The sequence below is a fragment of the Bos grunniens genome, chromosome 23, assembly GCF_055505025.1.
Source record: "Bos grunniens cultivar Pamir isolate PY7600 chromosome 23, Bosgru_T2T1.0, whole genome shotgun sequence".
In the NCBI taxonomy this organism is placed as follows: domain Eukaryota; kingdom Metazoa; phylum Chordata; class Mammalia; order Artiodactyla; family Bovidae; genus Bos; species Bos grunniens.
This window is the reverse complement of record NC_141187.1, coordinates 34,512,944-34,537,416: the sequence shown is the minus strand read 5'-3', so window position 1 is coordinate 34,537,416 and position 24,473 is coordinate 34,512,944. Positions and strand designations below refer to the sequence as shown.

General features: G+C 42.1%; 1 protein-coding gene across 10 annotated transcripts in view; it reads right to left on the bottom strand.

Annotated features, from left to right (window-relative positions):
• RIPOR2 (RHO family interacting cell polarization regulator 2) overlaps positions 1-24,473 on the bottom strand; it is a 212,199-nt gene that overhangs the window by 33,628 nt on the left and 154,098 nt on the right. For 8 of the 10 annotated variants that reach the window (XM_086370007.1, XM_086370013.1, XM_086370008.1 and 5 more), the window contains 7 exons: positions 17,677-17,803; positions 14,044-14,199; positions 13,260-13,338; positions 11,488-11,511; positions 10,042-10,095; positions 6,078-6,227; positions 1,668-1,731 (listed from right to left, as the gene is read on the bottom strand). In XM_086370007.1, the coding sequence (XP_086226133.1) occupies positions 1,668-1,731; positions 6,078-6,227; positions 10,042-10,095; positions 11,488-11,511; positions 13,260-13,338; positions 14,044-14,199; positions 17,677-17,803 (654 nt within the window). Of the gene's footprint in view, positions 1-1,667; positions 1,732-6,077; positions 6,228-10,041; positions 10,096-11,487; positions 11,512-13,259; positions 13,339-14,043; positions 14,200-17,676; positions 17,804-18,882; positions 19,273-24,473 lie in introns of those variants that run through there. The other 2 variants (XM_086370010.1, XM_086370016.1) reach the window with 1 other exon arrangement.

The window sequence follows — 24,473 nt, the reverse complement described above, 5'->3', positions numbered from 1 at the left end:
GAAAAATAAACACACTCCAGGGCCCCGCCCTGACATGCTGAGAGGGGGGCAGGGCCCGAGTGGTTTTAGAACCACTGACTCTGGTGAGGACTCAAAATGGAGAGGATGGACTGAAAAATCTGAAAAAGCACAGATGCCACACGTCAGCAGTGAAGTAAGTGTTGAGACTTCATACTGAATAACAGCCTGACTGGCAATGGGATTTGCTGGAGAGAAGAACAAAGCCACGTGGGCAGCTGAGGGTCAAGGTCGTGTGGACTGGCAGGTATACTCATACAGAGAAGCTCTCCAGGCTTCGAACTTGACAGAAAAATCTCTCTCCTGATAGGTGACTCATTGGAAAATGAAGCTCTCCTGTTGAACGCTTTTTTAAAAAAGCTCCCCTTTCCTACTCCCTTGATGGCAAAAAGTAGGCAAGAGGGTGATTAAATCCCCACTAGCAACCCAGGGGTGCAGCTGCTAAGACACCTCAGCAAAGGAAAGGCGCACACACCAGACATTTTCCCCGAGGTGAGTGGGCAAATGGCCCAGACTCAGAAGGAAGAAGGACCTGCTGGGAGGGCTGCTCGTTTGAGAGCCCTGCCGGCACTGGGCTGTTAGCCTGACACTTGGGGGATGCTCTGTTTCCTAACACTAGAGCTTCTTTTTGTCTTGAAGATGCTAGTGGTGCAAATAGACACTGCTTCTAGGGTAGAACTTTCTGGAGTCAGTACCAGAAAGGCGGTGGGAAAATGCACAGTCCTCTGGGAGGGTTAACACTAAAAAGCATTTAAAAATAAAGAACTTGGTAGGTCATTTACAGGAAAGTAGAGCATAAACGAACAAACTTAATGACACCAAGAAGCCAAAAGACAAGTCTAGAACGTGGGATATTCTGTACAACAGTGGCTTCAACATAGTAAGTCAATGGTAAGAAAAAACAAAACAAAACAGAGTGGGGTCTGTTTTAGATAAAAAGGAAACTAAAAACAGATACTTGATGACCAATGATAATGTATGGACCTAGTATGGATCCTGATTTGAACAAACCAACTATACAACTCATGTTTAAGATGACTGGGCCATTTGCCAGTGGAATGGATTCGTAACAAAGGCATGTTCATTTTATTAAAAGTGATAATACTTGGCATGTGGTGATGTAAGATGCCCTATTGTTTTTCCCCCGACAGCACCACGCAGCTTGTGGGATCTTAGTTCCCTGAGCAGGGATTGAACCTGGGCCCTCGGCGCTGAGAGCGCAGAGTCCCAGCCACTGGACCACCAGAGAGGTCCCAAGATGTCCCTGTTCTTTAAGAGAGGCATATTGCAGTCTACAGGGGGAGACTCCCACATATGAGTTTTATTTCATCAAAGGAAAAACAAAGACAAAGAACCAGATGAAGCAAAGGCGGCAAAACCTTGCCAATTATTAAATCGAGGTGATGGGTCAATGGGGGTTCCTTGTAATATTCTCTCCATGTTTGTGTATGTTTGAGATCTTGTTATAGTAAATATTAAAGTGTGTAGGCAAGGCTCAGGATGAAGGTTCTGGAGCATCAATAAATTAAGTGGGGAGGGCTGAGAGAGGGTGGCCTAGAATCTTTGCAAGGACAATAGAGTGTGTGATGTGACACTTGGAGGAGCTCTACAGAGCTGATGCCTGCCTCTCTAAACAGGGGGGAGGATACCTTTCATCTTGATGGAGAACTCCCCCAGCTGCTTCTCCAGCTCCGCTTCAATGGCGCACATGTTCTAGAAAGAACACAGGGGACCAGCGTTAGAACTAAGCTTCTCTCAAAGCACACCATGTTCTCACAGGGGTGGACAACCACTGCTCAAACCGGAGGCATTTACCTGTTTGCAATGAGTTACATGACCCTGCTCATGGAGCAATCTTGACCAAATGTTTTACCTAAGCCTAAATGAGCCTTCTAGTGTGTGGGAAATTTAGAGCACAGGAGACCAAGTTAACTTGTAAACAGTCAGATAGATCTGGAATGTGCAAGATTCTAAAAGAACTGGCCTGGATTATATAAAAAGGCAGTAGTACTATGGGATAGAAATTCTAGTTAAAAGAGATTAAAGAGACATAACAACCAAATGTAATGTGTTAACTCTGATTCCATCATGATTTGAAAGTAAATAAAGTAAAAGAGTTATGAAAGACATTATTGGACCAAATAAGAGAAATCTGAAAATGTACAGGATGTTAGATCATTCTATTCAGTGACTGGTAATTAATATTCTTAGTTGTGATAATGGTGTGTGGTTATGCAAAGATAACATGTGTTACACAGGTTCTCATTAAAGCATCCGTGCTAAAATATTTATGGGGTGAAATGTCACATTATTTACCACTTACTATCGAATGACTTAGTAAAAAGGGAAAAAAATGGAGCATATGCAAGAGAAGGAAAGCAAATATGGCAAAACATTAGCAACTGGTAAGTCTAAATAAAGTAATGACGGTCGACATACTAGTCTTTAGTTTTCTGTAGGTTTGAAAATTTTCTTTACAATAATTTGGAGTCAAAAGAGCTGAGAAGTTCAACTGTACTCCAAGCGAGTGAGGCAGGATTCCTGTTGCCGTGCCAGGAGGCCCCCAAAATGATTCTTGGGTTTGACAAACGTCCTCTCCTCATCTAATGTTGAGGGAACAGTGGAGACAAAGGAGCGACACCATCTCTGCCTGTGGTTAGATGTCTAACCACCCAGCATACTTCCTCAGTGTCTGAGGACCTAAATAACAGAGCAGCTACAGTTAGAAATCAAGAGAAAAGCGCTGTGGCCAGGGGCTGCCCCCATGGAGGCCCTCCTGCAGTGGCCAGTTTAAGCTTCGGGTGGTAGCTCAGCTAGTAAAGAATCCACCTGCAATGCAGGAGACCCCGGTTCAATTCCTGGGTCGGGAAGATCTGCTGGAGAAGGGATAGGCTACCCACTCCAGTATTCTTGGGCTTCCCTAGTGGCTCAGACGGTAAAGAATCTGCCTGCAATGCAGGTGACCTGGGTTTGATCCCTGGGTTGGAAGATCCCTGGGAGAACAGCATGGCAACTCACTCGAGTATTCTTGCCTGGAGAATCCCATGGACAGAAGAGCCTGCTGGGCTACAGTCCATGGGGTTGCAAAGACTCGGACACGATAGAGCGGCTAAGCACAGCACACAGCCGTCACCTCTGATGTTCTAAGCAGAAGGCCCTGTGCCAGCCTCCTGCGTGCGCCCCCCGCCCCCCTGCCCCACACAGACACCCTGGGGCAGCATCTGCAGGCTCCTCCCCCATCACATTTTGGGGGCTCGGGCCTGTGGTCTGGGCAGATCAATGAGCATGGACAGGGGCTGCTTCCATATGCTATCTTTTTTTAAAAACTTTTTATTTTGTATTGGGGTACAGCCGATTAACAATGTTGTGAGAGTTTTAGGTGGCCAGTGAAGGGATTCAGCCATACATACACATGTATTCGTTCTCCCCCAAACTCCCCTCCCATCCTGGCTGAGGGGTTGCTTCCATTTGGATTTTGTTTGCAGAGGGCTTCAGGATTGACTTGCAAGCTAGGGGTTCTGACTCTTAGACGTCAGTACCTCAAATAGCTCAGCAAAGCTGGGGAAAACTTCCTGAGGTTGAACTCTGTGCAGCTGGAAAGTTTTGAAAACAAAGTCTCAGTTTTGTAAACCAATTTTCTTCCTCTGAGCACTGGGTGTCTCTGGGAAGGAATGGATTACTGTTTCTAGAAATCTATCAACGATGTTATCATACATGTCAGTACTGTGACCAGAGTCTTTAGGAAACTTGGTGGGGGCAGGGGACAGCTAGTTTAACAGTTGAGGACACCCACAGTCAGAATTGTCTTCTGTCTCCCCTAGGCAGCCCTGGATGAACACTGCGGCCATTGCAAAAGGCTCCCAGAACCATCAATTCCTAAACCCTCTTTGTGATAAAATCCCTGTTTTTTGTGGTTATGTGAAGACACAAATCCACCTGATGTCAGGTGAGGTAGGAAGCTACCGATGTCCTGGCCTTCCTTCTCCTCTTGCTGCAATTATACTACACAACAACCTTGAATTTGTGAGCCAATATGATGTCGTGTCTTGGCACCTGACCAGGGGCGGTTATTTCTTTTTTTTTTTTTCTTAGAGCTTTTTATTTTATACTGGGGTATAACCAACTAACAATAATAGTGATAGTTTCAGGTAGACAGCAAAGGGATTCAGCCATACACATACAAGTATCCACTGTCTCCCGAACTCCCTTCCCATCCAGGCTGTCACATAACACTGAGCAGGGTTCCATGGGTGGGTGTTTCTGAAACACCCTACAAAAGTTTTGGGACAGGCACAGGCTGCTGCTCTGTCTTCAGCATGCGTACTGAGAATGGCCACTCTCACTGGCAACTGCTCTTTTGACTTCAGAGATGTGTGGAAATGAGGTGTCCTGAACTAGGGCTGCTTCTAAGCCAGAGAGTCTTAGCCTGTGCTCCATCAACTTGGATGGGGGAAAAAAGAAAAAGTCACGTTGCTATTTCCACTAACCTCTAACTGAAATCTAGTATGTCTGTATATCATGAATGGAGAAAACAAGCCACAGCCGTACGACTGGGACCTAGTAAAAGTCTACATTCATGTCACATCAATTGTTGCAGGCATCTTGAGAAATCATTTCAATACTTGGAAATTTCAATAGTTATTGGAGCCGTTGCTAAATCTTATAGTTTGATGTGTTCATAAAGTAGCAGTCTTGTACTGTACTACACATTTGGTTTCAAAAATATTTTGATCACTGTGCTGACAATACTGAATTAACTATATTTCAATATCATTTGTTTCCTTTGAATTCCTATGGGCTTTATTTCATGCATTCAAAAAGCATTCTCCCGAAAAGGGAACTTAGGTGAAGAAGCCCTGCTTTAAGCCGTGAAAAAAGACAAAGTTGGTTCAGACAAGAGGCAGGGCTGGAGGGTTACACAGGAAATGATCCTGCGGCAAGTCATCTAAGACGTCCCTCCTGTCCCAGGGCTGAGACAGATGCTCACACCGGGAACTGTCCAATAGACCCTCATCAGGCTGATGACTTCATTCATGACATTGGATCTCTGGACAAAGACACATGGGACAGTGAGAAGGTTTTAATAATTTAGTCATTTCATCTCAGACACTGCTATCAGGTGACCCCTGGAGGAGCGAAGACCTCTCTGTGTTGTATGTCTGGGCCCCAGAGACCGTCAGAAAGCAGGAAAGCGTGCTTCTGTTCATGACTCTTTTTCTTCCCTCCTTTACAATAGAACGGAAATTTCTTGCAATAAAATAATCATAGGCGAGAGGTTAGTGAACCCAACATCCAGGGCGGCCATCTTAACCACAAGGTCTGTTCAGTTTGCAGGGATAAAGCTAGAGAATCTGGAAGTGCATTTCAATGAGAAGAACCAGCACATTTGTGGCTCATTTGTTTGCTGACATTTTTAACATGCCTTTGTAATCTACTTGTGCATAGAAGGTACACATAAAGAAGTAGGACATTTGTCCTGTGAACGGCTTCATAGCATTTAAAATCCTGTGGATTTGCATGCCCGTGAACACGCCTATTACAATGACACCAGGAGGGGCGTGCCTGACAGGTGAAGCTCACAGACCAAGAAAGTAACTTGCTCTGGAGTTTATAGAAGGTGCTGAATCAAAATACCACGAATGATACCACCCAAGAGACATTTTAAAAAACTGCACTGATGGCCTCAAGAAAATGCAAGACATGCAAACAGCAAAACTTCTCTCTCTAAAGAGTAGAATGAGCTTGCAGGGTGCCTGGTTCTCGGGATGTTTGTGTGCTTAGTCGCTTCAGTCATGTCCGACTTTTTGCGACCCTATGGACTGTAGCCGGCCAGGCTCCTCTGTCCATGGGATTCTCCAGGCAAGAATACTGGAGTGGGTTGCCATGCCCTCCTCCATGGGATCTTCCCAACCCAGGGATGGAACGTGTGTCTCTTACATCTCCTGCATTGGCAGGTGGGTTCTTTACCACTAGCACCACCTGGGCAGCCCTGTGGTTCCTGACAATTCAATTCAGGTCAGGCCAGGTGGAGTTCAGCAGCCGAGCAGGCTGGCACATACCTCTGTGTACTCTTTGTAGCTCCGGTTGATCTCTGCCAGGCTCTCGCGGGCAGCTTTGCTGGCAGGTGACGTTGCAAAGGCTTGCTTCATTTTACTGGCACCATCTTGGAGGCGTCTTTGGATACAATAAGCTTCATAGAGTTCATCTACCTGCCAGAATCAAAACAAAACAAGAACACGATCAATATTTATCCCACTTGAAGGAAGTGACACAGGCCATTGCTAAGAGTTCAAGATACTTTATGTTTCTGAACTCAAAAGGAGACTCTTGTAGAAGTGCCATCCTTTCTAGACAGACCCATCATTTTTGTTTCAGCCACTCAGATCCATTTTCTATTTCAAACCAGATTTTACTCTGAGCTTTCTTTTCAAACGGCATGGAATGAAAATGAACTTAACATTGGTGGACGGCGTGAGATAAGGTTTAGATAATGAGGACAGGAGTCTTTTACACGAGGAACAAACACTGGAAGAGTGTGTACAGTATCACACTGATGCGAACACCTTGCATTTACTGGGCTCTTATCACTTTTTTAAGAGTGTCGCCAGTGATAGTCACACATCCAGATTTAGAATTCTTTTTAAAAAGAACGTGAAACTATTTATCAAAAATGATTTTTGTAAAGATGTGGCTCAACAAAAGACAGAAAACAATGGCAAGTTATTCTTAAAATTAGAGTGAAGCATGATTGTCAAAACTTATCAAACAGAACATAAGAACTGTGACATCTTTGGCATGTAAATTATACCACAATTAAAAACATAAATGGGAAGAATGGAAATGAACATTTCTCTGCAATACCTCTACGCTTAGGCTTCTAAATAATAATATACTCTTTGCAAGTGGTTATTGATCATACTCATTAGATAAGCCTGACAGTCACTTGATACTTCTCAGGCAGTAATTCTCAATCAATCCAGCGTGATTGTGATAGTCAAGGGACATCTGGCAACATCTGGAGACATTTTCCAATGTCACATCTGGGAGGTGCTGCTAGCATCTAGTGGGTAGAGGCCAGGGATGCTGCTAAACATCACGGAGGACAGCCCCCTACAGCAAAGAATTATCCCCAAATGTCAACAGTGCCTACACTGAGAAAACCTCAAGTTATTCCAGATATTTATCTCTACAGTCTCTTGTAATATTTTCAGTTATCAATACACCAACCTCAGTTAACTACAGGAATTTTCATGCAGATTAAAAAGCATGATATCACTAAATATTCTATGTTCTGGGAGGCAGTTATCTACCTAGGACTACTTGAATTTTTCATTTCCGTACAAACTTTGTTCTATCTAAAAGGAGGCTATAGCTGTGGATTCAGAAGGAGGTGGAGATGAATATGATGGATTTCAGCATTTAAGATTCCCCTTTTATCCTGAAGGCAAACTTTTGGCTGATCACTAAAAAGCATTACTACTACTACCTGTTAATGGTATAATTTTCCATAGTGGCTCTCTCTATACAGATGTCAGTGATGCTTAGCCAAGTACATGAATGTTAAGAGACTGAAGATGATTCTCTTGGTTAAAGGATTCTTTGCTGCTCTTCGACAATTCACCCCATTTTTCTGAGAGGAATCGTCAAAACTCTGGAAGGAACAACAGTCTTTCATCTTTGGGGTTGGTGGAATTGTCCCTGAATAAGAGGTAGGTATAGGACCCAAGGGATGGTGGCATATCTGCTGATAAGACCCTTTGGCTGGTGAGTGGCATTGAGGGTGGTTTCCATACATTCAAACCAAGACTCACTTGGTGAGCTTGTTAAAATGTTGATGCCCAGGCCTCACTCTGAGACGCTGATTTAGTAGCTTAGCGATGGGTGAGGAGTTTGAAAATTTAAATAAACGGTGCAGATTGTCTGATGTGGCTGGTCCCCTGGAGACTTAGAAACACAGGAGCTGATATCTCTTCTAGTGCAGGCCTGGCTGCCTCATCTGTGTGGCCTCCTGGGGGACTGGCCCTTCAGCCTCTTTCCCAAAGTCGCTGAGACTGTAATCCTCTCAATAAGGAAACTGCTCACTGGACCACTGGTATAGCCCTAATGATTAGTATACTACTTTACATTTAAAGAATAGTTTATTCTTGTTTTCATTTATTTTAAAAATATTTTTATTTATTTTTAATTTTTTTTTATATTGGAGTATCATTGACTAACAATGTTAGTTTCAGGTGTACAGCGAAGTGATTCAGTTATACATATTTATTGTCATTTAAATATTAGTCTATCCTAGCTAAATGGAGTTAACCTTTCACATAAAGGATAACTAAGCAGGGGTTTAGTTATCTTTGGGGTTGGTGGATTTAGGTGGTTGCACTCACCTAAGCAGAAGCTGCAGACAAGAATTTGTCTTACCTATAAGTTAGCAGTGTGTGTGTGTGTGTGTGTGTTAGTCACTCAGTTGTGTCTGACTCTTTGAGACCCCACAGACTGTAGCCTGCCAGGCTCCTCTGTCCATGAGATTCTCCAGGCAAGAATACTGGAGTGGACTGCCATCCCTTTCTCCAGAGGATCTTCCCAACCTAGGGATCAAACCCTGGTCTCCTGTACTGCAGGCGGATTCTTTACCGTTTGAGCTACAGGGAAGTCCTGTAAGTTAGCAGTGGCTCTCATCAAATAAATGGAGTCAATAAAATATAACTTGTTAGGATTTGTTAGGCATCCATGCATAAGATGCCACAGATAGGGGGTTACTAACCTTTAATAACCACTAAGATTGTTATATCTTACAATGATGGATATGAGATGGATAAACACACTTTTTCCTAATACTAATTCTGTTTTCTTGCTATTTTCCCAACTAAACAGAGTAATTTCAAAGCTCACCTGCCACATAAATATCTTCTAATGGATGTCATTGTTTTACTTATTGAGTTGAACAGAAATAGGAGCAATTTCAGATTTACCAAGGTAATAAATATCTTTCAAAGTAGGAATGTACAAAGGCAGTATCATATAAACGTTTACAGACATATAAATCATCACAGAATTCTAAACTGGAAAGGATTCTTAGGATCACCTAGATTGACTACGTGCAACTCCAGGCTCACTACACAGAGTGGGAAGTCAAGGTCCACCTGGATGATACAGCCCAGGGAGTATGTGCAGAGATGGAAGTGAACCTGAGACTTCTGACTCCTAGTAGAGAGAACAGCTAAAACCTCCAGTCTCCACACTTGGAAGATGAGTGGGTGCCTCTGATGGGTGCAGATGAGAACAGGAATTGCTGATAGTGTGATTCAGCTGCTTTCAAACGGAAATTGTTTCTAGGTTATGCCAATACTGCCAACAGTGTCCAGAATGACAGCGGATAGTCCCACTCCATGCTAGGGTGGTGGGACAATCAGTCAACTATTTGTAGGGTTCAGGGCTGGATATCAGGGACCCTGACAAACTGGAGTACACAGAGGGAAGCAGTGAGGATGAAAAGGAACTTGGAAACCAAGCCATGTGAAGAAGGGTGGAAGAAACTTAAGTAAGCATGAGAAGGATTGAGGGAGCTATACTACAGCTGTGGTTAAGTATTTTAAAGGCCTTGATAAAGAAGATTATGGGGGTTCCTTCTTTATCAAGGAAGGATACAGAACCGTTATATGTGGGACGCAAGTGTAAAGTTAAGCAAGTGTGAAGATTTTTGTAGAGTCAGTCTGGTGCAATCTTATCTCTGACCAGACCACACTGAAGCTGTATTCTACACTAGTCACTGGGCACACTGCACAGGAAACACTTACTAAATATCTGCTGAACTGAAGCAGAGTAAAAAATGTGCTAGTTCATCAGGCTCTCCATTCTTATTTTTTTCCTCCAACTGTACTGCCTGTTAGAGGATTTAACTGCTAATCAGGCTAGGAATCAATTGGATAAGAAATTCTCCATGGACTAGATGCTACGTTCAGGCCAAAGGTATACTGATTAGTGACCGAGAACTGAAAAACAGGCAAAGACAAGAGGAATGTCAATTACCTTACTGATGTGAAACTCCAGGCGTCTCATGTATCTTTCGATCGTTTTAATTTGCTGGAATTAAAAGAAGAAGTTTGAAACAGTACAGACATTTACAGTTTCACTGATTAGACACGTGTAGCTATTTATTGAAGATTTTAATTTTACAACTTCATTTATTTTTGGCTGTGCTGGGTCTTTGCTGCTGCCGGGACTTGCCCCTGGTTGCAGCAAGTGGGGGCTATTCTCTAGTCGCGGTGCACGGGCTTCTCCTTGCGGTGGCTTCTCGCTGCAGAGCATGGGCTCTAGGGTGCTCAGACTTCAGGAGTTGCAGTTCCCAGGCTTTAGAGCACAAGCTCAATGTCTGTGCTGCACAGGCTTAGTTGCTCCACCGCATGTGGGGTGTTTCTGGACCAGGGATCCCAGGGATGGAACTTGTGTCCCCCGCATTGGCAGGTGGATTCTTTATCACTGAGCCACCAGGGAAGTCCTGTGTGGCTATCTTTATTATCTCATACTCAAAAATGCCAGAAATTGTTAACTATTTCCCCTTTCTTCCTATCTCTGTTACTACTTTAAAAGATTCTCTAGTATCAACTTAGTATTTTTTAAAAATACTGAATACACATGCTGAAAGATGAGCTTGAGCTAGCTTTTAGAATCCTTATGTTTAACATCAAGGGAGGCCAAAGAAATTGAATTTCTTGGATTTCTGGCAGGACAGTATCATATTGGAGTACACTTAAATTCCTTCATAATGACATTTTATCAGTTCAAAGATGAACTCACCCCCATTTTAATGTTTCTGAAACTAGGGTGCATTTTACAACTGCTGCAGTCTGTGCCTGCCTCAAGATAATCATAGTTAGTTATGTGTCACCTCTTCCATTTGAGTTATAAACATTAAATTTAATTACCCTTTAAAATATTTGCAAACAGATTATACTAGGATTCAGCATCAAAGGTCTCAAATATACAGAAAGGCATGGAAAGAGACAACATTGCATATAACTTTAAAAAATATGTACATATAAGAGTTTGTCACTAAATGTAAAGTACACTTTTTAAGTGAAAAGAAAGAAATGTGTCACAGTTTAACTGGAATCACTCTTTTTCTTAGTGGCACATAAGATAATGATGTATTTTCCAATCAAAGATTTCTTCCATTTGATGAAATATGATAGTTCCCGTTTAGAGAGAACACAGGTATGGACCTTTAAACACTTGGAAAATTCTTAAACTTAGTAGCACACTGAGAAACCCTGAAACCAGGTGGCATTTTTACAAAAGTGACCTTAAACACATTATTGAGTCTGTAGATCATAGTACTTACATCATTCTCATTAGATAAAAGCATGAACTCTTTCTCTAGGACCTTAGCTGGACCTAAGAGGAGATTGCTGACTTCTCAAGGATGAAGGGTTTCTTCCCCCCCAGCAATGCCCTGAACACAGAACAATAACTTACTTTGTCTAGGTCATACAGCACACCCTAAAATTAAAAAAAAAAAAAAAAAAAAGAGTATCCGGGTTAAAACATAGTTCCCTCAAAACCGTTACTGACATGAATCGAAGGATTTTGTCTGCATTTCTGCATTATCAGTGAAATAATGATCAACCCCAAAATGTTCTGTTGGACTTTTTACATTTGCTTTAAAAGAGCAAAAATCTGGGTTATTTTAAATACCACTAAGAATATTTTTAAGAGCTAGTATTTATTTATACTCTGTGTCTCCAGCACCCTGCCCAGTCCTTGCTCCCCCTGGGAGCTGTAAAATGTTCACTTGCTTTGAGCTCTCCTCTCTTTTACATAGTGAGGGGCACAGAAATTCATCTTCACTTAAAAAAATTTTTTTAATGTTAACATGAAAAATAGCAGTGATATATGTGTTAAAAAAGACTTGCCTTCCTGTTTAAACACATAAAAATTGATATTTAAGAAGAGTCCTTGCGAGCGGTGACAGGCTTTCCACAAATTGTCTTTAAAGCATGTTTATTCCTGGGTCACCATATCACAGGAGCATCAGTACACTAAGCCCACAGCCCCCATCAGAAGGGTTTTTTGGAACACTTAGTCCCGCTGGAAGCGTCCATCCACACACCATTGTTCTCCAAAGAGGAACATTTGTTGCCGCTGAGGACTGTCAAGGACACTCAAAAGCTCTGAAGGCCACTCCACAGTGAGTTCCACATAAATGGGAGCACTTTATCCTTTAATATCATTAGAATATAAAACCTCAACTTTCTGTGAAGAATTTAACCCCTACCCAGCCTCTCTGTCCATGGATTTCTCCAGGCAACTCTCCAGGCAAGACTACTGGAGTGGGCTGCCATTTCCTTCTCCAAAGGATCTTCCCAACTCAGGGATCGAACCTGGGTCTCCTGCACTGCATGCAGATTCTTCACCAACTGAGCCACTAGGGAAGTCCCTAAGCCTGCATATTTCAGGCTTTTCAGGACAAAAATATACATTTTAGCACATCTTTTAAGAAAGATAACAGCTATTCATGTATATCTGAACCTTGTGTATGTAGACTTTTCCCGGGCTTTCTGATGCCTTGGAACATTAAGGCATATCATTTAGGACTTAACAGAATCATTTAAAATCATTAGAAACACCTCTTCAAGCAGAGAAGCCCTCACAGATTCAGAATAGAGGAAACTTGTAAGAATCTCCAACAATACCATGTGCAGTTGAAATGGCTCAAGGACTCCTCTGATTTCTCCTAACAATGGCCTCTTGAGCTTCCTTCCCCTTTCTGATATCACTCACCTATTACTTTTTAAAAACTGGAGATAAAAGTTCTGGGCTCCAAATTCCAACACTAAAAATATGGTGGTGGTGCTGTTCAGTGGCTGAGTTGTGTTCGACTCTTTGTGACCCCATGAACTGCAGCATGCCAGGCTTCCCTGTGCATCACTATCTCCCAAAGGAAAATCCCAACTTTTCAGTTCCTTATATTACTTGGGAGGAGGGGTATAGGGAATTTATTTTTAAGTTTTTTTTTTTCCTGATTACAAAGTTTGTCTGCATAAATATGCTTGGAAAATACTGGAACATATTAAGAATAAAGCATTAAAATACACATCTGGAAGCAGATGGTACTCTGCCTTTTGAATCTGCTTTTCTTGAAGCTTCTTCCTCATCCTATGCTCATCCAGTAAGATAAGTTACTTAGCAGCGCCTCCTCTCCCACCCCAAAACCCGACTGCGTTAACATCTTAATGATTAGTACCTACCAGGCGAGAGTTTCTTCTCATATCTTTTAACTGAGTTGTCAGCTTGTCCAGCTCTGTCTGGTGAACCTCCAGATACTCACTGTAAAGATAAGAGAGATGTGATCGTGAACTCCATGACTACTGAGTGGATCAGTGCTGATGATGACCTGAACAGGGGGATTGAGAGCCTGAACCTTACTCTGTGGAGTGCAGAGCTGGTGAAGGAAAGGCTCTGCATTTTTCCAAACTCTCCACATTTTGAAAGCTCTAGCAGTTGCCTCTGATATTATCCAGATGGTCTAAAAGGAGAACCCCATGAGGCTGGCAGTGCAGGAAAGCAAAACCAATGAAGAGGGAGGGGTACGTACTATGGAGTCAGTCTTGGGTCTGGGTTCATGGAATCCCAACGAAGTTCCACATGACATTGACTGTACGCATCTCACCACACACTAGGGAAGTTTTATTCTGGACAAACCATTGCTATAATATACTTGGGAAGGTTTTAGAACCCTTCTTCAGCAGTCTCTAGAACAGATATGCCTGTCTACCATTGTTGAAGTGAAATCCAAAGCAGAGTTAAATATAAATATATTACTTTTTCAGGTCTCTTTCAATGTTTGGCTATGATGGAAACCAGACAGAGTTCTTATCTTTCGGACTCATTTACTGTTTCCTCAATTATGGTGCAATCATGCTACAGAAATAGACATTCTAAAATTATCTTACAAGACTAGCTTTTCTGACCCTCCTGAGGATTTTAGAAAGGAAAAAGGTTTCAATGTATCATTAGGTTTGATGTTCTTACTCAAGTCCATTTTTTAAAGCCCTGTAGACCTCTTCCACCCTTTTAGGCTGAGGCTCTTTGGGAGGGCTGCTGTTTTTGTGTCCTAAATTGTGCATTTTCTTCAGTTTGGCCTGAGGCTTCTTGAGAGCGGAGGAATTTTCAATGAAGGAGTTACATCTATGGAAAGAGAAAAGAAAAGCTGAAATGGTTTGAGTCTCTGGCAGCCGAAGTGATCTGATCAAAGAAATGCCTTTTAATCATCTTGTGTCTGCATTAGTGTCTTTTGGGGTAAGTTAACATTCCCTTGCATATTAATAAATCTGAACCATCCTACATTTTGTTTTGTGGTATTAGATTTAACTGCTGAAATCTGGAAGTTTGGCTGGGCAGTGGCTACCCAGAGTCAAAGCCTGGCTGTAGATAATGTACACTCTAAATGAAAGCATGTCACATCACTGAATCCTCATGGGAAGCCAAGGACACACACTTCTAGGTAGAAATAATGAATAGGCAGAAGGATATAATCCAGCTAAAAACATATGTTCACTATGTGACATCAGGTGTAAGCATCTACTGAATTTGACTGGGGGGCGTCCCTGGTGGCTCATTGGTAAAGAGTCTCCCTGCCCTGTGGCGGATTCATTTTGATATTTGGCAAAACCAATTCAATATTGTAAAGTTTAAAAATAAAATAAAATTAAAAAGTTAAAAAAAATAAATAAAATAAAATTGTATTATAGTTTAAAAAAAAAAAAAAAAAGAGTCTCCGTGCCAATGCAGGAGACATGGGTTCAACCCTGATCCAGGAAGATCCTGCATGCTGAGGAGCAGTTAAGCCCATACTCCATGCCCTAGAGCCCATGCTCCACAACCACAGAAGCCACTGCAATGAAAAGCCTGAGCACTGCAACTAAAGAACAGCCCCTGCTACTGCAACTAGAGAAAGCACACCAACAGAGTCAGCACAGCCAAACGTAAATAAAGAAATAAAAGTACAAAAAGAAGGCAAATTCGACTGAGATGTGAATGAATACACCTTAAATAAAGGGTCTGTACTGTAAGTCACTTCAGTTGTGTCCAACTCTGTGTGACCCCATAGACGGCAGCCCACTAGGCTCCTGCGTCCCTGGGATTCTCTAGGCAAGAACACTGGAGTGGGTTGCCATTTCTTTCTCCAACGCATGAAAGTGAAAAGTGAAAGTGAAGTTGCTCAGTCGTGTCCGACTCTTAGCGACCTCATGGACTGCAGCCCACCAGGCTCCTCCGTCCATGGGATTTTCCAAGCGTACTGGAGTGGGGTGCCATTGCCTTCTCCGAAATAAAGGGTCAGAGCATGACAAAGGGCTAATTCTGTAGGCAAGCACACCTTATTTTATTGCACTTCAAAGATACTGTGTTTTTTCACAAATTGAAGATGTGCAGCAGTCCTGCGTTGTTAGATGATGGTTAGCATTTTTTACCGATAAAGTATTTAATTACGGTATGTCCATTTTTTTTTTTAAGACATAATGCTATTATACAGTTAATAGACTACAGTGTAGTATAGACGTAACCTTTACATGCACTGGAAAACCAAAAAATTTATGCGACCCGCTTTTTATGATATTTGCTTTACTGCAGTGGTCTGGAATCAAGCCTGCAGTATCTCTGAGGATAGATTTTTTTGTTAAGTTTTATTTATTATTTATTTATTGACTGCACTGTAAGGCTTGCAGGATCTTAGTTCCTTGATCCTCAAAATCTCTATTAGTGGCAGGGAGGCAGCCTACAGTGGTAAGATGGACACATGGTAACTTAACCCCAGGCTACTGATCTGATTAGGAAGCTAAGAGGCCAGACTACTCACTGACCCAGCTGTCAAGTGGAAAGCCATGACCTCTGAGTGCAGCAGGTGTGCACCTTCCAGGTTAATTCTGAGTTACCTTCCTCTGCCATCACTGTGTGTACCAAAGGGGACAATGTACTGCAAAACACACAAAGCCCCTAAGAATGCAAGACCGTGATCACGTCAGAAAACCTGAGGACCAACTGTATTCCATGTTACTTATTTCACTACCTGTCTTTTCTTTCTTGAGTTCACCTAGGTTCTGTTTTAGATGAGAGGAGATACTGGGGAAAGTGCAGAATAACTTTCTCAAGCCTGTGTCTGAATGACATCTGCTCCCCAGAGTCAGTCTGCAGAGGCAGTCTTTATCCACTGCATAACTTCATACCAAAAATAATCTCCCAATTACAAATACAATTCAGATCCCCCAAATACAATGGAAATGTGCTTCAAAAAGGGGTATGGGGTGATTTCAAACTTTATTACAAAGCTACAGTAATCAAAACAGTCTGGCACGGGTCAGACTGTGACCAGTGAATAGAGATCAATGAATACAATGAATACAGTACAGATCAATGAACTGATCTGGAAATAGATCAATGAATAGAGAGCCCAGAAATAAACCCTCCCATATATGGTCAATTAATTTATGACAGAGGAGTCAAGAATACACAATGGGGGAAAGACAGTCTCTTTAATAAATGGTGCTGGAAAAACTGGCCAGCTACATGCAAAAGAATGAAACTGGACCCTCTCTTACACCATATAAAAAAGGTAACTCAAAATGGATTAAAGACTTGAATGTAAGACCTGAAACCATAAAACTCCTAAAATAAAACATAGGCAGTAAACTCCTTGACACAGGTCTTGGCTGTGACTTTTTGAATAAAACACCAAAAGCAAAAGCAACCAAAGCAAAAATATACAAGGAAGACTACATCAAACTAAAAAAGTGAAAAGCTTCTACAAAGCAAAGGAAACCATCAACAAAAGGAATACTATTCACCCATAAACAACAATGAAATCTTGCCATTTGTGACAATATAGAAGGACCCTGAGGGCATCATACGTAAGGAAGTAAGTCAGATAAATGTACAATCTAAAAGAAAAAAAAGAAAAACCAAGTTCGGAGATATAGAGAACCAACTGGTGGCTGTCAGAGGCAGGGATTGAAGGCTAGGTAGGAGAAATGGGCCAAGGGGATCAAAAGGTGAAAAGAAAAAAAAGAACAATTTAAATTGGCAGGAAAAGACTACCATAGATGGTGCTGCAATGGGTATATAAAGAACCTTTACTATTCTGTAAGAAAATATGTAAATGTCCACCCTCAAAATAGGCAATGGATGTAAATGAACTGTTTGTTTCCAAGTAAAGACAAAAGACAAGTAAACTTATGAAAACACATTTAACCTCAATTAGGGATGATCTAAAAGACTGAGAAAGATTTTTAGAAAATGCTCAGTATCAGCAGATGTGCGGATAAAGGCAAATCTGTTGTTACTGGTTAGAGGATAAATGGGCTCAAACGTTTGGAGGCACTTTAGCAACAGGTATCAAAAGATCTGAAAAACATGGGGTGGGGGTGGAGTGGGGGTAGGGAGAGCTACGCACACGTATTGCTAGCTTGTCCTAAATCTTCAGCCATCTTCTTTGCAGGAGCAATTCTTAAATAATAGAAATTTGGGGAACATTACATCTTTTTCATGAAAGAGATTAAAACAGCACAGGTATGTGTTTTGACCAGGCCACACGGATGCGGACTTTGTTCAGAGCATCAGAGTTCGCATCCCTCTCAAGCTGTGTCCCAGGAGAGAACCATCATGACTTGCCTGGATCGCCGCTCCTGAAGGCCACTGAACCCCGCAAAGGACTGGCTCCTGATGATCCCATTGGGCCCTCCAGGTGAGAAGGACTGGGATCCTACCAACATGATTTCTGGGAGTCTGGCTGGTAGTCCTGTAAGACAATGGAAAGATTAAGGCAAATAACAGGCAGGTTCAAAGAGAAAACATGCTAAGCCTGTCAATGATAATAGGAAGTGACATGGGATAAGGTGAGTCATGAGGCTGTTAGATGCTTCTAAGACTTCTTTCCTATGACATGTTCTTTTTAACCCAAAGGGTTCAGTTCTTAGGTAAAGAAACACACGAAGACATAAATAAATATAAATTAGACACCATTATCAGTTACTTTAGGGTTCCTTCAGGGATTATTTTTTTTAAACAAGGTTCAACCGTACCTTCCAAATCATGAAAACTCTGTAATGTTTCCCTCCATTTAGAACAGCAATAACAACAGCAGAAGCACACAAATAGGCCAAGTCAAGTTTCAGACAGGCTCTGTGTCACATTCAAAGCACAGCTCAGTCTTAGGGTGGAATTCTACACTTGGAAGTCACAAGACAAAAAACACTAGGTTTCCTGAGAGATGAGCTTACTTAAACTTGTTCTCCCTTTTTCTACATTTAAGTATATTTTGAAAGATCAGATCATGTTGCTATTGTGGCAGTGAGAAAAAAAGACGCGCACAGGGAGTGCTCACAAGAGTAGTGATAATCTAGGTTATGATAAGAACCCGTGAGAAGAGGCAAGGAAGGGAAAGGGGAAAATATAGCAGAAAGCACACACCCCTATTTCAGTCACCAGCTCGCCTTTTGTAAAGACTTGGTACCGCTGACCAAGATGCGTTGTCAAAACACAACCTCAGGTGCTTCCCTGGTAGTCCAGTGGCTGACTCAGAGCTCCCATTGCAGGGGGCCCAGGTTCAATTCCTGGTCAGGGAACTAGATCCCACATGACGCAACTAAGAGTCTTAATGCCGTAGTTGAAGATCCCGCATTTCACAATGAAGATAAAAGATCCCATGTGCCCTAATTGAGACCCAGCGCAGCCAAATAAATAACAGAGAAATAAATATTTAATAAAAAACCAAAACTTAAGCTGCACAGAAGCCTAAGATTAGTTTCCCCAAAGGACTGCCCTAGAACAGTTAGGTAATTCTATTCCTTTTATATCAAGAAGAGTCAAAGCACATACCATTGTTTTAGCAGGTAACCTCAGTCCAGAGAGGGGGACGGGCCAGCAGGAGGAAGGAGACACAGCCACTGTCTGGGCTAAAGACTTCCAAAGTGGGCAGACACCAACAGCATCAATAGTTGCCCTTAAAAAACCCAGCAAACAAGCAAGCAAAGCTGAAAAACAGCAGCAGAACGCTCCTGTGGTCCATTATCACTGAGAGCGGCTCAGAGCTCCTGGAAGCAGCTCAGTCACAGGCGGAGGTCTGAATGAGTTGCTTCCCCAGAGAGAAAAGAACAAACAGTCCCTTCCCCATGAGGCTGCAGGCTCCTGAACCCCCTCCTCCCCAGCCACCGAGGAGAAAGCAGCTCTGGGTTGCATGCATTCTTGCATGCACACTGGCGCTGACTCATTTGGCAAGAGGCTTTGCAGTGAGCAACAGGTTGCTCTTTGATCTGGGTGGGACAGGCATCCCATCCATTCCAGCTAGGGATGGGGGCAGGGAGGCTGAAATTTGGGAGCATTCTCCAGAATTTTAAAAGCCATGATGATGTAGAAGTATGCACATTCAATAATAATATCTAATGCTTGAATGGCAGGACAAAATGTAGTGCAAATAGACTCTTTCTGATTGCCTCTCCCCACCCCCAACATTAAAAAATAACCATGATTTACACATAAATCCTTAATAAGGTCCTCCTAAGTGTTCTTTGTTGCTTACTAAGAAGTCTGTCCAATTTTCATTAAAAACACCTTCTTAGGTTCATAAAGCGGGCCTGTGCTACTTTGCATCACATGTAAACATAGCAAATATCAAGAAACTGTAATAAATATCAAGAAAAAGGTCCAGAAAATTTAATAAATATTAGGAAAACATGTTCTTTTTGTACTCAATAATTTTGTTATATAAAACATACCTTAAAGTCTCAATTTGGCAAATTTAGTCAGTTTCATATCTCATTTTGTCAATTATTGTTCAATAGGTCTGTTGCATCCTGGCAAGCTTTGGTCATGGGAAAAAGACTTAAAAGCGTGTGAAATATTTTAACTGTGTTATTGTTTTGACTTCCTAGAGATTACGTTTTTAAACAAAAAAGATGTTTTTCTATTACCCACTGGATCAGTAGTTGCACGGACTCCTAGGCATTGATATAACTGACATGGACCTGAGTATTGGGATTTTAAAAAGGACCGCAGGTGGTTCTGATGCTCAGCCCAGAAAAGAAAAAAAGGATGATGCTGAATTGGTTGAAATTTTCAAACCCAACCAAAACAATTTGTTACAATTTCTCAAATATCCAACTTTTAAAAAAGAGTCTTAAATAAGCCTCTCTTTGGAAAGTTTAAATGTTAAATGAATTAAACATTAGAGTTGGATAGTGAAATAATTTTACCCCTTCCCTTTTTTCAGTACCAGGTAAGAAAGCTGCTGCTTCTTTTAAAGAAAAGGATAGCTTTATTGCTTTGCCAGGCAAAGGGAGACACACCAGGCTTCTGCCTCAAAAAACTATGTGTCTCCAGGCACACTTCTTGAGAACAAAAATGTCTGTCTTGGATTCTGAGTTTGTAAATTGCTTCGGGATGTCCTCAGACACTTTTCATTACAGTTACTTGTTGAATGGATGCCCGCTGGGAACAGGAAGAGGGGTAGGCAGTTTTGTGAATGTTCTGTTTTGCCTATCTGGTCTTCGAAATGATCATTATCTATCAGAGAAGAATTTGGCTGATAGCTGGCTTAGGCTGAGATCCCTATCCTGCCATCAGCTCCCCTGGAGGCTGACTCACTGCCTAAGGAGAGTCATAAAATAAGTTTGAAGGCTTCTGCACAAAGTTAGGCTCTTGAGAAAAAGGAGTAGGTTGAGAAAGGGAAGAGCTGGAGGGATGATGGGTAAGGGTGCACAAAGCACCCCCCTGCCCATACCCCTAACCCTGAAGTGGGGGTGACTACTTGGCTACTAGTCTTCCAGCAGCCTCAGCCATTCCCCTGTGGCTAGGTACTCTGTAACTCTGCTATCATCTTTTTGATGACACCACTCCCACCTCCTGGAGCCTTAAGTCCTCAAGCTGCTCATTGGCTTCCTAGACTCTCACAGACCTGCTTTCTTCCAGCAAAACTATCCCTAAAGCTACGCGTACTCATTTGCAGGCTTTAAGGATTCGAAATTGGTTTCTTGTCATTTGCATTTTACTAGCGGATGCTTCTTTGAAGCAATGCTTTCCCCTAAAGAAAGGACTGATGTACTAATATCAATAGAATTGCATTATCACTGCTAATAGCGGTATAAAGTGATACCCAAAGCTTGGAAGACAACTGGTAGTATCTTCTATTTAATGTGTAAAACACATTTATCCTTCAATATGTCACATCTACTCTTTGCTATCTCCTGTGTAGAAATACTCAACTTCACAAAAAGTTATATACTGGGAAGTTAATGACAGTCAACTATGTAATAGGAGAAAAGTGGAAATGATATAAATATTAATCATTATAGGAATGATTAATACATTATGGCATAACCTGAGCAGTTATAACAATATGCCCACACAGAAAGACCCCCCTCCCTCAGGACAAATTGCAGAACAAGTTAGAGCATGATACCAGGAATGTTGAAAACAAAATATAAAATTATGTACATGAATTGAAAAGTTCTGAAAGTATACATAGACAGTCCATGGAGAGGTGGGATTGAGTGGCAGTCAGAAACATTTTAATTTTTCTATATTGCTTGAATTTTTGTGAAGGAAATGGATTTATGTATGATTGATATGGTGCAGAATACTTTTTTGAAACTGCAGACATTTGGCAACCCACTTCAGTGTTCTTGCCTGGAGAATCCCAGGGATGGGGAAGCCTGGTGGGCTGCCGTCTATGGGGTCGTACAGAGTTGGACACGACTGAAGCGACTTAGCAGCAGCAGAGTCGGGACTAGAGAGGAGAGAGATTTCACATACAAGAACATATAAGACAACTTTGATGGGTAACAGCTCTGTTTATACAGTTGTTTATATCTGTAAGTCCTGCAAAGGAGAAATATGATTTCTGAGAAATAAGGTATTAGGTTTCATAAATTCTGATTACACCCTAATAATTCAGATTCCTCAATAAAGTTCCCATGATGAGCTTTGAGTTACAGACCAACTTCTTTATTTTTATCTGAAGGACTTCTAGAGATGGGATTGGACTCCTGGTAGGAAGCACTATACCCAGTACATATTGCTGCTGCTGCTGCTGCTAAGTCGCTTCAGTCATGTCCGACTCTGTGCGACCCCATAGACAGCAGCCCACCAGGCCCCGCCATCTCTGGGATTCTCCAGGCAAGAACACTGGAGTGGGTTCCCATTTCCTTCTCCAATGCATGAAAGTGAAAAGTGAAAGTGAAGTCACTCAGTTGTGTCCGACTCTTCACGACCCCATGGACTGCAGCCTACCAGGCTCCTCCATCCATGGGATTTTCCAGGCAAGAATACTGGAGTGGAGTGCCATTGCCTTCTCCGTACATATTGCTAAGACTTACCAAATACCATGCCTAATAAGCAAGAAATTCTATGTAAAATAACACTCTTCTTGGGCTGCTGCTACTTGAAACTTTCCAGCTTTCTAGCTCTAGAAACTAGACATGTTTCTAGTTCTCAAGTTACTGACTTCTCACCTGGCCTTTCTGAAAATGCCAGCAGAACTAACATTCATTTATGTGCATTAAATCCTAGAAAGGTCTCGAACCTTAGGCAAACAGTGAAGCTGCTATGGTTTGTTCCTTACTTTGCTTTGTCCCAGGCAGCCCAGGTTGTTACACCATGTGGCCACCCCTGCCCCACAATTCCCATAATCCCCGGGAAGCATCGACTCTTTCTGGAGGAATCCCAAGCACCTTGACTAAGAGTTGAATGAACCCTACCAATCTGAGCTGAGCCTCCTAGCACAGAAGCCAGAAAGCCACAATTGTCTCTCTTCTTTTCATACAGTGAAAACTGCTGCCTTCTTCTGGCTATGCAGTGCTAAGATCCAACTGAACACACAACAGAGTCTTTTGATATAAAATGAGTACAGGATTTCATGTGTTCTGATATGACACGGTGATACAAGTACACTGGGCCTTGGTGGGTGTGATGAGCCACCAGCTGACCTGAAGTTCCTAGTTTGTTTAAATTAGAAGGTAGCTTATCACATCACCAGGCAATTTGGGAAGAGCACTGAGTCTGGAGATGGCAGGGTCTGGGGAGGGTGGGTGTGAGGCAGATAAAAAAGATCAAGGGATCAAGAGGTTCCCCCTTCACCCCACTAGATTTCTTGCCTTGTTTGGACCAAAAATAAAAGGTCCAATACGAGCACAGTTCAGAGGGGGAACTAGCCAGTGCCCTGGAGAACTCAAAGATAACCTGATTCTTACGAATAAATGAATGAATGACAGAGGTCAACCTTGGAGAGTTGTTTGGAGGACGGGCAATGAAGGGCATCCATCACAGAGCAGGGCTCTGCAGCAGATCCTAACACGCAGCTCTTGACAGTGCTTCTGGTATAAACAGCAAAAATGCAAGAAAAATGCTTTGAAAGTTCAGTCCAGGTGACAGTTCCATTTCCCCTTACATTTTTATAAACTGGTATTCTGGTTTATACTTTCTTGTGAATTTGATTAGCCTGGGTTAGCAAGCTTCTCTCCCCAGGTGTGAACAATTCCTTTTGGGGACCCTCAAGGTTAGGTAAGACAGGGTGAGCTCCTTTCATCACCTCTCAGGCACGAATCTCCAAATGAATGAGTTCACAGTAGACATTTTAGAAGCATTGATTAATCATAATTGGACAAAGCAACCAGTCAACTAGAAGGAATGCTGCTGCTGCTGCTGCTGCTGCTAAGTCGCTTCAGTCGTGTCCAACTCTGTGCGACCCCGTAGATGGCAGCCCACCAGGCTCCTCCATCCCTGGGATTCTCCAGGCAAGAGTACTGGAGTGGGTTGCCATTTCCCTCTCCAAGAAGAAATGTTACTATTGATTAAAGTTAAGTATACTGAGACTCATGAAAGGAAATAGGAATCATTAGGTTATTTTTAGTTTTTCTAAGCATAAAAGCACTCTGCTGCATTAGGATAATACAGAGAAGTAAAAAGAAGTTAGGGCAGAGATGGGGAGTAAAGAACCATATAGTTTCTATCCACCCAAAGACAACTACCAGTAGAATTTTGGTGCATACAATTTTCTTCAACTCAATAATTTTGAGCATAGTGCATACTAAATTGTGTATGCTGCTTTTTCTATCATATTCTTTTTTTTAGAACTATGTTTTATGGTTTATAATTGGCTTTTCTCTTCAACTACCTTTAAGAAGGTACTTAGGAGCTTCCTTGTGGCTCAGACAGTAAAGAATCTGCCTACAGTGCAGGAGACCTAGGTTCAATCCCTAGGTTGGGAAGATCCCATGGAGAAGGAAATGACACCCATTCCAGTACTCTTGACTGGAGAATTCCATGGACAGAGGAGCCTGGTGGGCCATAATTCACAGGGTTGCAAAGAATTGGACATGACTGAGTGACTAACACACACTAGGTTGACCCACAATCCAGGTGCTCTTCTGGATGATAAAAGAGATCCATTCAGTCTGCATTATGCTTCTGCTGTT